The sequence below is a fragment of the Gadus macrocephalus genome, chromosome 10 (genome assembly GCF_031168955.1).
Source record: "Gadus macrocephalus chromosome 10, ASM3116895v1".
In the NCBI taxonomy this organism is placed as follows: domain Eukaryota; kingdom Metazoa; phylum Chordata; class Actinopteri; order Gadiformes; family Gadidae; genus Gadus; species Gadus macrocephalus.
The window spans coordinates 20343098-20357316 of NC_082391.1; the positions used below are offsets into that span (position 1 = coordinate 20343098).

General features: G+C 42.1%; 1 protein-coding gene across 1 annotated transcript; it reads right to left on the bottom strand.

Annotated features, from left to right (window-relative positions):
- Positions 1-3431: 3431 nt before the first annotated feature.
- On the bottom strand, positions 3432-11710 carry LOC132466103 (B-cell linker protein). The gene is made up of 11 exons (XM_060063145.1): positions 11557-11710; positions 10949-10995; positions 9005-9161; positions 7052-7117; positions 6906-6940; positions 6375-6394; positions 6196-6273; positions 6000-6021; positions 5281-5358; positions 4527-4682; positions 3432-3842 (listed from the first exon to the last, which is right to left on the bottom strand). Exons 2-11 carry the CDS (start codon positions 10976-10978, stop codon positions 3693-3695), a joined length of 792 nt encoding a protein of 263 aa, XP_059919128.1. The 5' UTR covers positions 10979-10995; positions 11557-11710; the 3' UTR covers positions 3432-3692.
- Between the last annotated feature and the right edge of the window lie 2509 nt (positions 11711-14219).

The following is a 14219-nucleotide window of genomic DNA, read 5'->3' on the forward strand; positions in this document are numbered from 1 at the left end:
CTTGAGCAAGAAGCTTAACCCCTACCTTGTCATTAAGGATGACCTTTATTTGAAATCATTGAAGTCCCTTTGGATAAAATGTAACATATCCGCAGTCAACAACTAGATCTATGTTTTTTATTTGGTTGAGTTGTGCTCTTACATAATCCAAACTGTTTCCCACAATGTTTAAACCCAGAGAAATCTGTGGTTTGTATAACGCTTTAAGGCGCGTTCATCGTCCTGGTGATAACGAGACGGCTCACCAGTGATGACGCTCACGCTTACGTGCGTTCCCTACAGCGACCGTTTATGTGCACTGCGTTGGGAATCTAAAAGTTCTCCACAGCAGGGGTTTTATATCCATTAAAAGTTTGCATGCCTTTATTTCCTTGATGCCTACTATCCTTTTTTTTTTTATCCTTTTGCTTTTATTTATGACAAGCAAATACGGTATTGCAACTGTATGGAAGGCAACACTTACCCTAACCCTTATCTAGAGCTTGTTTACCAGTACACAACGTTTAAAACTGAGCAAAGTCGATTCCACTGACGGTTACAACGTCATGTTGTAACCGTCATGTTCCGCCATGTTCATGTGCGTCACTAGTAAACCATACGTCACCAACTGGGCTATTCTGATATCCAAATTGCCCCAGTTGCCGAACGGAAGTAGAATCAGAAGAGCGTCGTGAGATGTCGTCCACGAGAACTTTCCGACGGCGCGAAAATGTTTTACCCAAAATTTCCAGGGATGTGAACGCACCATAAGATCCATTACATTTGGTCGCACGACAACTACGTCATAACCCTGTTATCCCCTAACTTCCGGGGAAACACACAAAAACAGTAATCCGGTAGAGACCTTATTTATTATTATGCGGCAAGTAATGTGTCAAGGTGTCCCTGGGCAAGGCACCTCACCCTAACTGCTCCCGACAAGCTAGCTGTCGCCTTGCATGGTTTTCATCGCCGTCGGTGTGTATATGTTTGCATGAGTGGGTGAATGTTTGGCAATATTGTAATGCTTTGAGTGGCCACTGGTTAGAAAAGCGCTATCCATTTACAATATATGCTATTTCAATTACGAGCTAGCTTACTACGTGGGCTTCTTTGACAAATGGCTCATGCCAGCCACCCAGCTTATGTAGTGTTCCCACACACATTAATTTACTTGGGCGGGTTATTTAACTTTTGTATCCGTTTGCGATAAAGACGCCATCTATCACTATAGTGTTTCCCATCAATTGACGGAAACCAAATTCATACAGAGCTCGGCAAAACACCAGAATTTTCTCTATCTTTCTCCCCATCACATCACTGACAATGGCCCGTCCGTGAATAGCAGTGTTAATTTCGTTAACGAAAAATATGACGAAAAATGTTCGTCAACGACCTTTTTTCCGTGACTAAGACGAGACGTTGACGAGCTAAAAATAGATCTGTGATAATAAAAACGATGACGAAATGTCATTTTGTTTTCGTTGACGAGACGAGACAGGACGAAAATGTTATTGGTGTGCTATTTGGGCATTCAAAATGCACGATATTTTCCAATCAGTACACTCCCGTAAGGTTCTTATGCAACTGTTCACTCCTCCAGTAAATAGAACGGACCTTAGCTACGACTTGGCAACGGGAGGTATGGTCCACTCAGCTATGAGCTAACGTTATGCATTGTACATGATTCGAAATTCTTCCCAGCTTTTATTCCACAGATACTAGGGTCTATAGCATATAACCGCGTTGTCTGATTACAGTTTAATTCATTTTTCATAATTTACCGGCTCTCGTTTTGAAGAAAATCACCGCGCCATTCGTTTCAATGGGAATCGCCACGGTCTATACTTCAACATAAGGTGGACTTTGAAATTCGTCCAAGCCTTTATACCCAAGATACTATAGGGTTTATAGCATATAACCGCGTTTTCTGATTACAGTTTAATGCATTTTTCACAATTTACCAGCTATCGTTTTGAAGGCTGAACAGACAAGAGTACTAAAGTGTGACGTCACGTTTCGAGAGCAACAGATTTTCGGTTCTACACAAACCAAATTAACAAAGGGAAATCCTATGCCACACGAACCTTTTATAGAAAAGGAACAATCTTTTTGCGAATTGATTTCTGAGATTGCTTTACCAATGATGTAAGTAATATTGAGAATAGATTGTCTTCATATAAAAATAAAAAAACGAAACTAAACTAACGTTTACAAACTTTTCCTTTTCATACCCCAGGGGAATACATGAACGCCTCGACATTTTTCGATTGGTAGTGATTTTCACCTCTTGAAATTGATTTATTTTAATTCTGAAAGAAACAACACATGGAAGCAATGGAGAACGCCATCTCTCGTTTGGTTGTTTAGAACTGAAAATCCGGTTGCCAGGACAACGTAACGTTTTCACTTTAGTACTCTATTTGAGTGGAACAACTAAACAGGTGTCCATATAGCCTATATAGAGTTAGCCTAATTGAACTAGTTTAAAAAGAGAAAACATTTTGACTAAAAGTAATGACTAAAAGTTGACAAAAATGTAAGGACTTTTCGTCGACTAAAACTAGACTAAAACTACAAAGGAAAACAATGACTAAAATGTGACTAAATATACTAAGCATTTTCGTCAAAAGACTAAGACTAAGACTAAATCTAAAATAGCTGACAAAATTAACACTGGTGAATAGCCAGTCCTCTCAATGTCACTCTGAATATAAACACTCACGGGATGAAGGATTGTTGTTGGCTATTCCCTGCAGGGAGAGCTTGTGGGGAAACACTTCTAAGCTTTGATTTAAATCCAATGGGAAATTTTTTGGAACATTAGACATTTCTGGTTAAATTGCCTAGTTAGTTAGGGTACTGTTTAGGTAAGAGTATGTTTTTATTGTAGGAGTGGAGTGCTTCTGCCCTTCCGCCTCCTGGGCAGGTACACACCGCTGGACAGACGGGACTCTTATCACATCTTTACCGCATGATTCTGTGATTCAGAGCTGGAATATCTGGTGAATATCGAGTATCCAATATCCATTTCTTCAACAAAAGAATTACACTTTCTACCCCTCCTCAGCGACCAGGAGCCTACAAATAGAATCAAACGACGTGGGAAATATTGTAACGTGTAAGTAACAACAACTTTCAATGTGCTGATAAAGTAATGTTTTGTATTGATTTGACCTTGAATAACAGGGCTTGGCTACCCCATGATGGAATTTCCCAAATAACATTATCTAGAGTTGTTTGGGTAGTCGACTCATCTAATGCTAAGTTACAAAGTGGAGGTTATGTTATATGCTGCAATTTCATTAGAATGAAATGACATAACGTGACTAAACATAACGTGAATTAAACTTGAATACATGAACGTGAACAAGATTTCTGCCTGAGTAACATCAGATCGATTTTCACGGGCAATGGTGGTGAAAACGACCCCATTGTACTTCCAGACCTCATCAAAATACGTCTGATTTTATTATTTTGATTCAGCATATTTCACATATAAGAGGCTACCTAAATAGTAAATAATAGTGGGACTGAACCTTACAAAAATGAAAGGAACGTATCGGGTGGGAACAAGACTTGTAAGTAAGGAAATTGTAATAAGTTATTTACAGATTGCATGAGCAGAAATCATACAGGGTGCACATGGAATGCAACAGTTATGGTCTTGATACATCAATAGTGAGGAACAAATAAATCACAAGAGGGCAGTGCTATTGAAGTAGCCTGTTGATGTCCTCTCTAGTGATCAGGTTTGTTAAGATGCAGTTGGGTGGGGATTGGGTTGTTCGTGTAGTCAAGTTGATGAGTACTATCGGGAAAGTGGAATGAAATTTGATGATGTCTTCAACAGTGTCGAACATCTGAAAGGAAAAATGTCAATCTTAGGGTTAGGGTTGGATTTTAGTGTTGGCGCATTAGCACAAATAATAGTTAGGTTTTAGGGTTTGGCTTTGGTCTCAGGGTTTGGGAAGGGGTTTTAGGGTTAGAATGTGAGAAAGGACCAGTGCCCCTGGAGTCCAGCTTCCAGTAAAACCAAGGAGGACCTTGTATGGGGATAATCCCAGGGCCCAGCCACCAGTATCGGGCGTAACTGAGCTGGCTGCCCACAGTCCCATGACAGCCCCCCCCCCCCCCCCCCCCAAGTCTACAACATTCACACCTTTAAACTACAACCAAAGTCTGAGACATGAGACAAGAATTATGATTAGGGTTAGTAGGGTTAGTGTCAGAAATAAGGTTAGGGTTAGTTATAGGGTTAGAAATAAGGTTAGGGCTAGAGACAGGGTTACTGTCAGTAATAAGGTTAGGGTTATTAATAAGGTAAGCGTTCTTAATAGGGTTAGTGTTAATAAGGTTAGGGCTAGAGACAGGGTTACTGTCAGTAATAAGGTAGGGATAGGGTTAGAGTTATTAATATTAGTTTTCATAATAAGGTTAGGGTTAGTAATAAGGTCAGGGTTAGTAAGAGGGTTAGTGTTAATAATAAGGTTAGGGTTAGTAATAGGGTTAATATAACATATTTATATGTTTTCATTATTACTCACGTCGTTTTCCCTTTTTCCTGTTCCCAGGGCGTACTTGTTTTTGTGTTCAATAAACCGTATTTTGATGTTGTAGACTTTCTTCTCATGGTACACAGCCAGGACAAACGGTGCACTGTGGGTGCCCCCGGAGCAGTCCCTCACCAGAAACGCCCCATCCTAACACAGGTCATCTTCATGAATACCAGGCATTTTGAAGTGGACCAGATCTATGGCCTGATGTGTTTAAAGGGGACCTATTATGCTTTTTCGACTTTTATGACCTATAAACGTTGTTATAATGATTGACAGTCATGTTTAACCGTACACAAAAAACGATGTAGATTTTCGGGAAACTCTTCCTCTCATCTGGGCGCTTTCAGCATTCTCTGTCAACGCTCGGTTTCGTCCTTCTCCGCCCCCTCGCCCCCCTCCTGCCAACCCAACTCTGTTGCGATTGGTTACCTTCCTTGAAACGCGCCCGCGGGCAGATTTGACCAGGCATATGGGGGCGCGGCAGGGCAGGAGTGCCTCTACGTAGATGACTTCCCGGGAATGTGAACAAGTGAATCGCAAACGTTGTCCCGAGTGTTTAGCGCTCTGCACAGCCACCCCAGACTGTCGGCAGGGAATACGTTGAAATGCATGTACGTCATTATTTGACACTTTAGTATGGTTAAACATGACTATCAATCATTATAACAACGTTTATAGGTCATAAAAGTCGAAAAAGCATAATAGGTCCCCGTTAACTTAATGGGTTTAACTGATATAAGACCTTGTTCATGAGGTGGAGGGCATGCTCTGCCTCGGCTCTGTCACACGCACCGGAATACCATTCATCTCCGTGAAGGAGCTGAGAAAACAGGGCAATAATACATAGGTTATGAGCAGGGATAACCATATGCTATTACTTTATTATTTAAAAAAATACTGATTATTATAGGCCTACTGAAAATAAGGACAGGCCCTGACAATTTTGTATTGGTCTGGGGGTGCCGACGATACCCCAGAAAGGTATGAGGTGATAGTAGAACACTTAACACATCTTAAGATAGCTATAGGGGCTTAGATTTATGCTTAAACAGGCTTAAAAATGTTATGTGTCTATAATCTTTTAATATATATATATATATATATAAAATATATATATATCATTTTTCTCAAAATACAATATTTTGTTGTTATCATTTTAATGTTTTCATATTTGTATTTGAAGCAGCTTGATTTTAAGTAGCTTCAGAGAAACAAAATCCCCAAATAATGCTACTATTAAATAGATATATATATTTTGATACAAATTAATATAATTTTATGATACTTGAAATGAGGATGCTTTAAATTAAAATACTTTTTTATTTATAATTGTAGCAACATTCTAAGCTGATTACATTTTGGGAAGTGCATTTTCTTCATGATAATCTGGTATTTACTGTCCAGAGATATCACCAACAAATGTATGTAAATTCTGCGAAGGCTGTTTGTTTAACTACTTACCCCTCTTGGTGCGTTTGATGATCTGAAATAGAAAACAACCAGTCACAACAACGACCGACCAGCAGATGGCAGACTTGGTGCAGCTAAAAACAGGTGGTATTTGGAGAAATGTAAAGCCATGTAATCTGTCCTGAACTGAAAAATGCGGGGAAGTAATATATGAACTCAGCCAAGGGATAAAGGACGGAAACGTTACCGTCGCCTGGAGGCTCTGTGAAGATTCAGTGCAGCGATGTGGTGAACCAGGTCCTTGGGTAGCATGGATCCAGAGGACCTGGATGAGAAGAACCGGACCATAGCCTAAAACCTTAGTCTGGTCCAAACCGGTTGGTAGAACATGGTGGAAACTCTTGTAAGGTAGACCGACAGGGTTACCTTTGTGGAACCTCTATGAGCTGTAGGAGAGAAGAGTGGAGAGGAAACACTTGCTTAACTGGGAACATGCAACCCACATTATATACATTCACGATGCCTCCCCCACACAGACATCACACACATGAACACACACACAAACGCACACACACACACACACACACACACACACACACACACACACGTGCAAACACACACATGCACACACACACACGTGCACGCACACAAGCAAACCTCCAGGCATATATCTTTTGCAAAATACAGTAAGGGTCCTTGCACTTAAAACATTGTGAGCATCCTAGCTATGCTAGCTTTGTTTTGTAGGTTTAATGGTTTAACCTAACAATTTAAACCTAACAACCTAACAACAGTGCTTGGAAATTGTTTCGATGAACATCCTGACTGTACCGACAGCGAAATACTGTTTCTCCTTCTTCTGACAAATGTACTTATTGTAAGTCGCTTGGGATAAAAGCGTCTGCTAAATGCCCTAAATATTAATGTAAATATTGATATCACATGTTGTATGTTTACCTGCTCCTTTTGCTCCTCAGGCAGCGTGTGCTTGACTGTAAAACAAACACAAGTTCAACGTTTGGACTAAAAAGAGATAGCAGTCTGTCAAGAGAACACATTGGCACACAACATACCCGATGAGTGCAACAGAAATGAATATCTACCTTCCTCCATATGACCCAACGAGGCGTCCCTCCTGCCTGGCTTGAGGTCTCTGTTCACAGCCGGGGCTGCGTGGGGATTCACCAGAGGGTTAAACACAACTCCACGGGACGATTGCATAATCCTCGCGTTCAACTCCTCTAGTATCTGCAGACCACGCACTATGTGAAGGAGAAGACGCAAACGTTGATCAGGCTTGGGACTCGTGGTGATTGGGGAAACGCTTCCAGGGGTTCCAAGGATGATGAATGAATGAGTATCTTCATGGCTACCAATGTTCCTGGTGGAGTATAAGCTTGGCTGAAGTGTGGAGGTATTAGGGTTGGTTTGGAGTTCCCTGCTTTGATATTGAGGGGGTCTGCTAGTTTAAATATGTCTTTCAAAATGTTGAAAGACCCTATCCAAAAGAGGTCGGATGACAATTTTTCAGTTGGGGCGGGACAATATTTCAATTGCTAAGGTGGAGCTTAATTGACAGCAAGCTTGCAAGTCTTGATAATTGAATCTGTAAAAAACAAAAGCCTGTCAATCATTGAATGAATTACAGATGACTCAAGAGCAATGTGATCGGTTGAAATACCTGTCAGTTTAACAGCAGGGATGTGTCATGACTATGTAATACAGCCTTATACCAGAAGTCAGCTCAAATAAAGGTTTTTGGTGGCAATATGTGAAAAATAACTACATTCAATAATTGTATTATTCCTTCTGGTCTAAATCATGGCTTGTTAGTAATGGAACCTTTCATGTTGTGGGGACCCTTCATTCACCTCATTTCTAAACTGAAGTGGCTGCAATACCTTGAGGCTTCAAGCACTGACGGACTGACCAACCGAACGGCTGCTGACTGACTGGACTCTGGACTCGCTCCTCCATGCTGGCCTACCTGCCTCTGCACCTCCTGGCTGCATCCTGCTTTGTGTCCCTCACACTGTGACCCCGGCAGCGGTCGTCCCCGGAGCCCCGCGGGGGGACGGTCTGCTCCCCCAGCATGGGGACGCTCAAGACATGCGGTCGCTGCTTGTAGCCTACTCATCATCGCTCCCAGCACAGCTGCTGTCTTCTGCACTGGTTTTTTTTCTGTTGTTGCCATCTTTCCGCTCATTAGCTGGCCTGCTCTTGATTTTCAGTTTGGAAACTTTCTTTCAAACCGGGACAGTATAACTATTCATTCAAGCTCGGTTCATTGAAGGGTCGTGGGGGGGACCGGCGTGGTCGCCCCGCCCCGTTGAGGATGTGGGCTTTTTAGACACTTTTTATCTCTCCCAGGGTTTGATAGGTTTCTCTTGTTTTTGCCTTTTTGAGACAGGTTATTGTTATATGCACACAAAGATGAATAAATTGTATTTTAATGATGTATTCAATTGTTTATCTTTGTTTCTCTCTACTGTGGTCCTCTGTAGCTCAGACTGTAAGCACTCAGGGTATCATATAATGTTTAGATTCAAGCCTCCACCAAATGATGCACGTGGTGTTATTTACGTGGGGGGATGGATCTAGCGTAGTGTGGCTCAGGGGGTTGACCCCCAGGCAGACAGTACTGTGTTCAAACGACATGCATCTGCATTTTCGTGTGTTTGACCTACATGCATATATCAGGGGCTGCATTAGCTCGGGAGGTAGAGCGATCCCCGGCTCCTCCTAGCTTAGTGTTGAGGTGTCCCTGAGCAAGGCACCTAACCCTAACTGTTCCCGACGAGCTGGCTGTCGCCTGGCATTAGTGACTCCGCCATTGGTGTGTGAATGTGTGCATAAATGGATGTCAGGCACTATTGTAAAGCGCTTTGGATAAAAGCGCTATATAAATGCAGACCATTCACCATATCAGCTAAGAGGCTAAAAGGCCCTTCGGCCTCTAAATGACACGTATCTGTTAACTGTTGCTTCGAATGCAAGCATCTGCCGAAAGACTTGAAGTGAGAGAAGACATTCCAAGGCGTTCCACTTGTTCCTACCGTCATTGTTTCTGACGACGCTTGTAGACCTGGCTGACAGGTGATTCATGCTGTCTGAGTTCCCCTCCCAGCCATCCGTCTCCAGGTATTTGGGCTCCTCCGTGGCTCTGCAGAGCGTCAGCTTCTGCCTGCTCCCCGTGCCTCTGGTTCTTCCCTCCTATGGCGGGCATGTTGAAAACCACCAAAGTCATCTCACAAGTCATGCTGACATCTATCAAAGACTACAACCAAGTTGGGGTTGTTACAAAGAATAGAAAGTTACAAAATAACACTGCAGAGTGCTATGTAGTCGTGGTCGTTTCATTTTTATTGGTGGACCTGCTGAAAATCTACTGTGAAACTTGGTAAGCACAGTCAGTTAGGCCCAATCCCATTTCTACCCCTTACCCCTTCCCCTTCCCCCTTCCCCTTACCCCTTCAAAACAAGGGGGAGGGGTAAGGGGAAGGGCTAAGGGGTAGAAATGGGATTGGGCCTTAATATACTGTTGATGTCATCGAACCACAGTTTCAACTCTTCTCTGTTTTGGCATGGCAATGGAGGACAAGTTCCAGTACCACAGAGTCGCTCACCAGCTTCCACAAGTTCATCTGGACTCTGCAGCCTCTCCCTCTACCCCCCCACTGCCCCTTATCGTTCCTTTCTCTCCTACACCCCTCTTCCACACTTCCTGACACCTTAAAAGTAGTACAATAGTAGCTATATTTGTAGTATACGGGAAATGGGTTAACTTAGCAATTGTAAGTGCTTGGCACTTATTTATATTACTGTACCGACAGCGATCTATGTTGTAGTTTCTCTTTCTTCTCACAAATGTAATTATTATAATGTCGCTTTGGATAAAAGCGTCTGCTAAATGCCCTAAAGGTAAATCATGTAGAAATCTGAACAAATCTCCCCAAAAATTCAAAGACCAACAAATCGAGTCATATCTAGATATTTATGTACAACCCTTAATCACAATAGTGCTATAAGATCCGGCTTAAGTTAGGATCAGACCAGACCTCAAAGCACTGAATTCAGCTCTCGCCTTCACGCAAATTTCAGTTTCACGGTTGGTTATTTTGTGTACACAGTTTCAAATTGAACAGCAGAGAACATTGATTAGTGAGCTAGGCCAGTAGCAAGCAGAGCATGCTCTGCGTTCATATTCATGCTCACAAACTTTGTTAAAACGACCGCCATCAGCAATTGGTACGTGGCATTGTGTCCACCCAACTATGCCGTCGTTGTTTCTGCAACTCACCGAAAGCAGTCGCACATCTGTCATACTTCTGTATCAAACTGAACTGTGTTATTTACCAATGTTCCCTAGGCTCCTACCCCAATACCTGCCAGGACGCTAATCAATCCTGCAATAGCTCCATAGCTATAGTTGATTATATAGAAATTGTAACCAAAGGTCCAGAGCTCTGCCATTGAGAAACAACAGTGGTAGATTTGATTTGACATGCTGTGCATCAAATTACCTCCTATGCTTAGTTATCCAACCTCCGTGAAAACATTCAGGACTTTCTCTCCTGAAACGACCTGACCCATGCTGAGACCCTGTTTAAAGAGGTATTTTCTTAGGTTTTCCTCACTTGCAGCAACACTGGCAACCATTTCTTCACTGCACGATCCTTTTGTGTTCTTCACAGGTAATTATGCAGCAAAGGGAGAGGGAAAGTCCCCCAAGAAGTTTATTCCCCCACAAGAAATAGAGTTAAATCGCTCTTGCATCGGTGCCTATTACAGGAAAGCTCTTTGTGACACACACACACACACGCCCACACACACACACACGCCCACACACACACACACACACACACACGCCCACACGCCCACACACACACACACACACACACACACACACACACACACACACACACACACACACACACGCACACACGACAGAACGCAGCATGTGCTTGGTTCTGTTTGTGAATATGAACACTATAACTCACCATGATCACAGCGGAGACCTGGATGGTCATATCACCGCCACCTGCATCTACCAGGGAGGTTCAAACAGAGAGAAGGAACATGGTCTGTCGACTATTCGGCACTCGGCTCGAGACTCAAAGAAGCATGGATTGGAGCAGTCAACTATTTCATTTACTTTGTTTATTTCTCCCTAAATTGTTTTTATCGTATCTTATTTTCTAAGTTGTCTCTGGAATTTAGTGCAACCAGTACTGAATTCAACCCGTATAAGTAAAGTAGAGTAGGCCTACAGTAGTGTTGAGCTAACTAAATAACACCTAATCATAATATATTTATTTTTCCTTCCTACCTTAAATATCTATTACTGCTAAAAAATACATTATACATTTGTGCTATATTCATTGTTTGTATATTTTTTGTTCTACCTATGTTAAACTAGGATGGGCTCATTGAGATTACAATTCTCTTTTCCAAGAATGACCTGGCTGAGGCAGCAGCATAAAAATGTCAAACAGGGTTACAGCATATAACAGACGCTGGAAAATAGGAGAATAGTTTAGATTCCTGTGTTGAGAACTTGGGGTCAAAACTTTTAAAAACAAGAGCGAGAGAGAGAAGGGGATCTTACCTCTTTAAGTTGCATGTATCTAAGATCCCCTTATTAATATCAAACTGCACAGTGGAACCAAGTACCGTGTAAAAACTAGTACAGACTCTGAGACGTCACCACTTGTGGTGTCTATAGCTTTAATTCCTCACCTAGTGCGTCGTTGAAACCCAGCATCGCTTCCTGTGAGTTGGTGTTTAGAGGCATTGACGACACAACCCTGAATTGTTCGGGGTTTTTTTTGTGGAGGGCAGACAAATATAAATGTTGATATATGATATATGTTAATCAATGTGCACTGTCCTTTAAATAAATAAATAAATACAAATACAAATATCTGGGGTTGGTTTTTATATTTTACTTACAAGTCGTAAGGATGTCCTCTGTTTTATGTGCCTCAAAACCATAATATGCTTATATTACCAAGTAAGGCATAAGAGACTTTATTCAGTGTCAACCCTGCATATTTCTTTTTTTTCCTGATCAGCAAAGATTGACTTACAGATTGTCTCCCATTACACCCTGCATCAAAAGCTCATATTCTGTGTTCAGTAAATCAGGTTCAATCCAGTTTGACAACACGACCCGTTGTGTGGCTCCTAATTTTATCCATGACTTTGTGACATTGCCACCTTTTCTCTCTGCTGTGTAAAGAGCGTTGAGACCTTCACGGTTTTCATAAGATCCCATCCCCATATACAGACATTTATATTTCACCCCTGGATTCTATTTATGACACATATTACATTCAAGGGTAAACTTTAAATGAAATCGATTGAAACCTTCATAGCATACACACGCACGCGTGTGTGCGTCGTATGCTATCATACCCGGAGTCACAGTTCATTTGAAGGAACACACATACACATACGAACCCACACACATACGAACACTTTGACTTTTTGAAAGGTCAACAATGATTTCTGTCTGTCCTGGGTATCTGTCGTTGTTGCCACCCAACCAACATTTTGAAAATAACTTTGCCTCGATAATATCGAGGCAATGTCTTTTAGATAGTCTAAACAACTATATCGAGGCGATATAGTTGTTTAGACTATCTATCCATCTAAATATAAAGAAAATTTAAAAAAACAAAAGAAGATTGATTGACATTAATATTGTCATTAATACTGATGATATGATAATTGCTGTGCTGGATTATGTTATCATGAGCATTCCACACAGGGAAGTGATGAATGAGGTGATTAAAGTGTGAGGGTTTTGTGTCTGGGAACATAAGGTGTAAAGCAGTTACTCAGTGAGCATGGTGACGAGGAGCAGAGCTGCTCACATCCCTGTAGCTCCACGCAAAGGAAACATGTGGTTTGGTACGAGAGACCAGATACAGAATCAGATGGGTGACTCAAACCCAAGTGCAAAAACACATTTGGGGAAAACCTCGTATTACATTTTTTTGCTTTATAACCATCGGAAAAACAACAAAGTTTGACGTCAATGCAAGGCAGTCTTTGCATTTCAAATACTCACACCACCCAGATTCTATAACACCCAGACACACACACGCACACGCACACACGCTACTACTCTTGAAGGCAGGCAGCCACTTCCTGTGTTCTGCAGAGGCAGAGCGCCACAAGGTCAGTCGCTCTCCTGTGGTTTCCTCTGCAACGCTATAGCCTGACTTCCTGTGGAAGATTAGCATCTTAGCCTCTCAGATTCTCACTGATTTTTATCTCTGAGCCGCGATCAACGCCAATTCCCCCCCCCTCCCGAAAACCTCCACACCTCCCATCATCTACAGCCACCATCGGCCTGTCAATCTGACAGATGATTCCCCCCCCCCCCCCCCCCCCCCCCATTCCTCTGTCCTGGAGCTGTCACCAAGAAATTACAGCCAATGCCTCTATGGTGTGTGTGTGTGTGTGTGTGTGTGTGTGTGTGTGTGTGTGTGTGTGTGTGTGTGTGTGTGTGTGTGTGATTGTGTGTGTATGTGCGTGTGTGTGTGTGTGAACCTTTTTGTGTGTCTGTGTGTATTCAAACAAGGTAGTGTGTGTATGGGTTTGTGTGTGCGCGTGTTGGTCTGTGTGAATGAGGTATTGTGTGTGTCTAGTGTATGTGTGTGCGTGTGCATGAGTGAGCATGAACGAGGCAGTGTGTGCGTGTGTATGTGTGTGAGAGGAGATAGATAGTGACACCGAGTGTGTATTGGTTTGTAAACTAATTAGTGACTTTTAAAGTCAATCTAATGTTGAAGAATGAGCGCAGACATAAATCAATGAGCTTATTGATTTAAACAGTTGTTACGTCCTCTGCCCATACCCAAGTACGGACCAAGAACTTCCATTGCCGGTTCTTCACTGCATCTTGCATCAACGGCAGATTCAACAGGAAGAAGACACATAGCCTGCTGCTGTTTATAACCCACCCCTGTTATTAAAACAATTAAAACAGGATACTAGCCTCGGGAAACATAATTAATGGAATTGCTTTGCACCATTAACTTGTCGAGGAATTTTTTGTAATTTAACTTGATTCAAAGAAACACAAAGTTTCCGTTCATTCAGTTTCACAATATATGGCTTATACTGTGTGACAAATGACTACTGAGCTACCAAGGTTGAAACAGCCATCTACCCTGCATGCTGTCTTCAACGCCGGACAGTCAGACCCGGAATCATAGTGGAAGGCGACGAAAAAAATGGTACTGCTCGCAACGACGTAAC

Bases quoted from the DNA above. Each gene is read 5' to 3' on its own strand.
- LOC132466103 (XM_060063145.1), bottom strand. From the start codon at position 10,978: ATGACCATCCAGGTCTCCGCTGTGATCATG. The intron at 6,274-6,374 runs GTAACCCTGTCG...CTTCTCATCCAG, and splicing joins CTCATAGAGGTTCCACAAAG to GTCCTCTGGATCCATGCTAC. The intron at 3,843-4,526 runs GTGAGTAATAAT...TTTTCCTTTCAG, and splicing joins CAGGAAAAAGGGAAAACGAC to ATGTTCGACACTGTTGAAGA.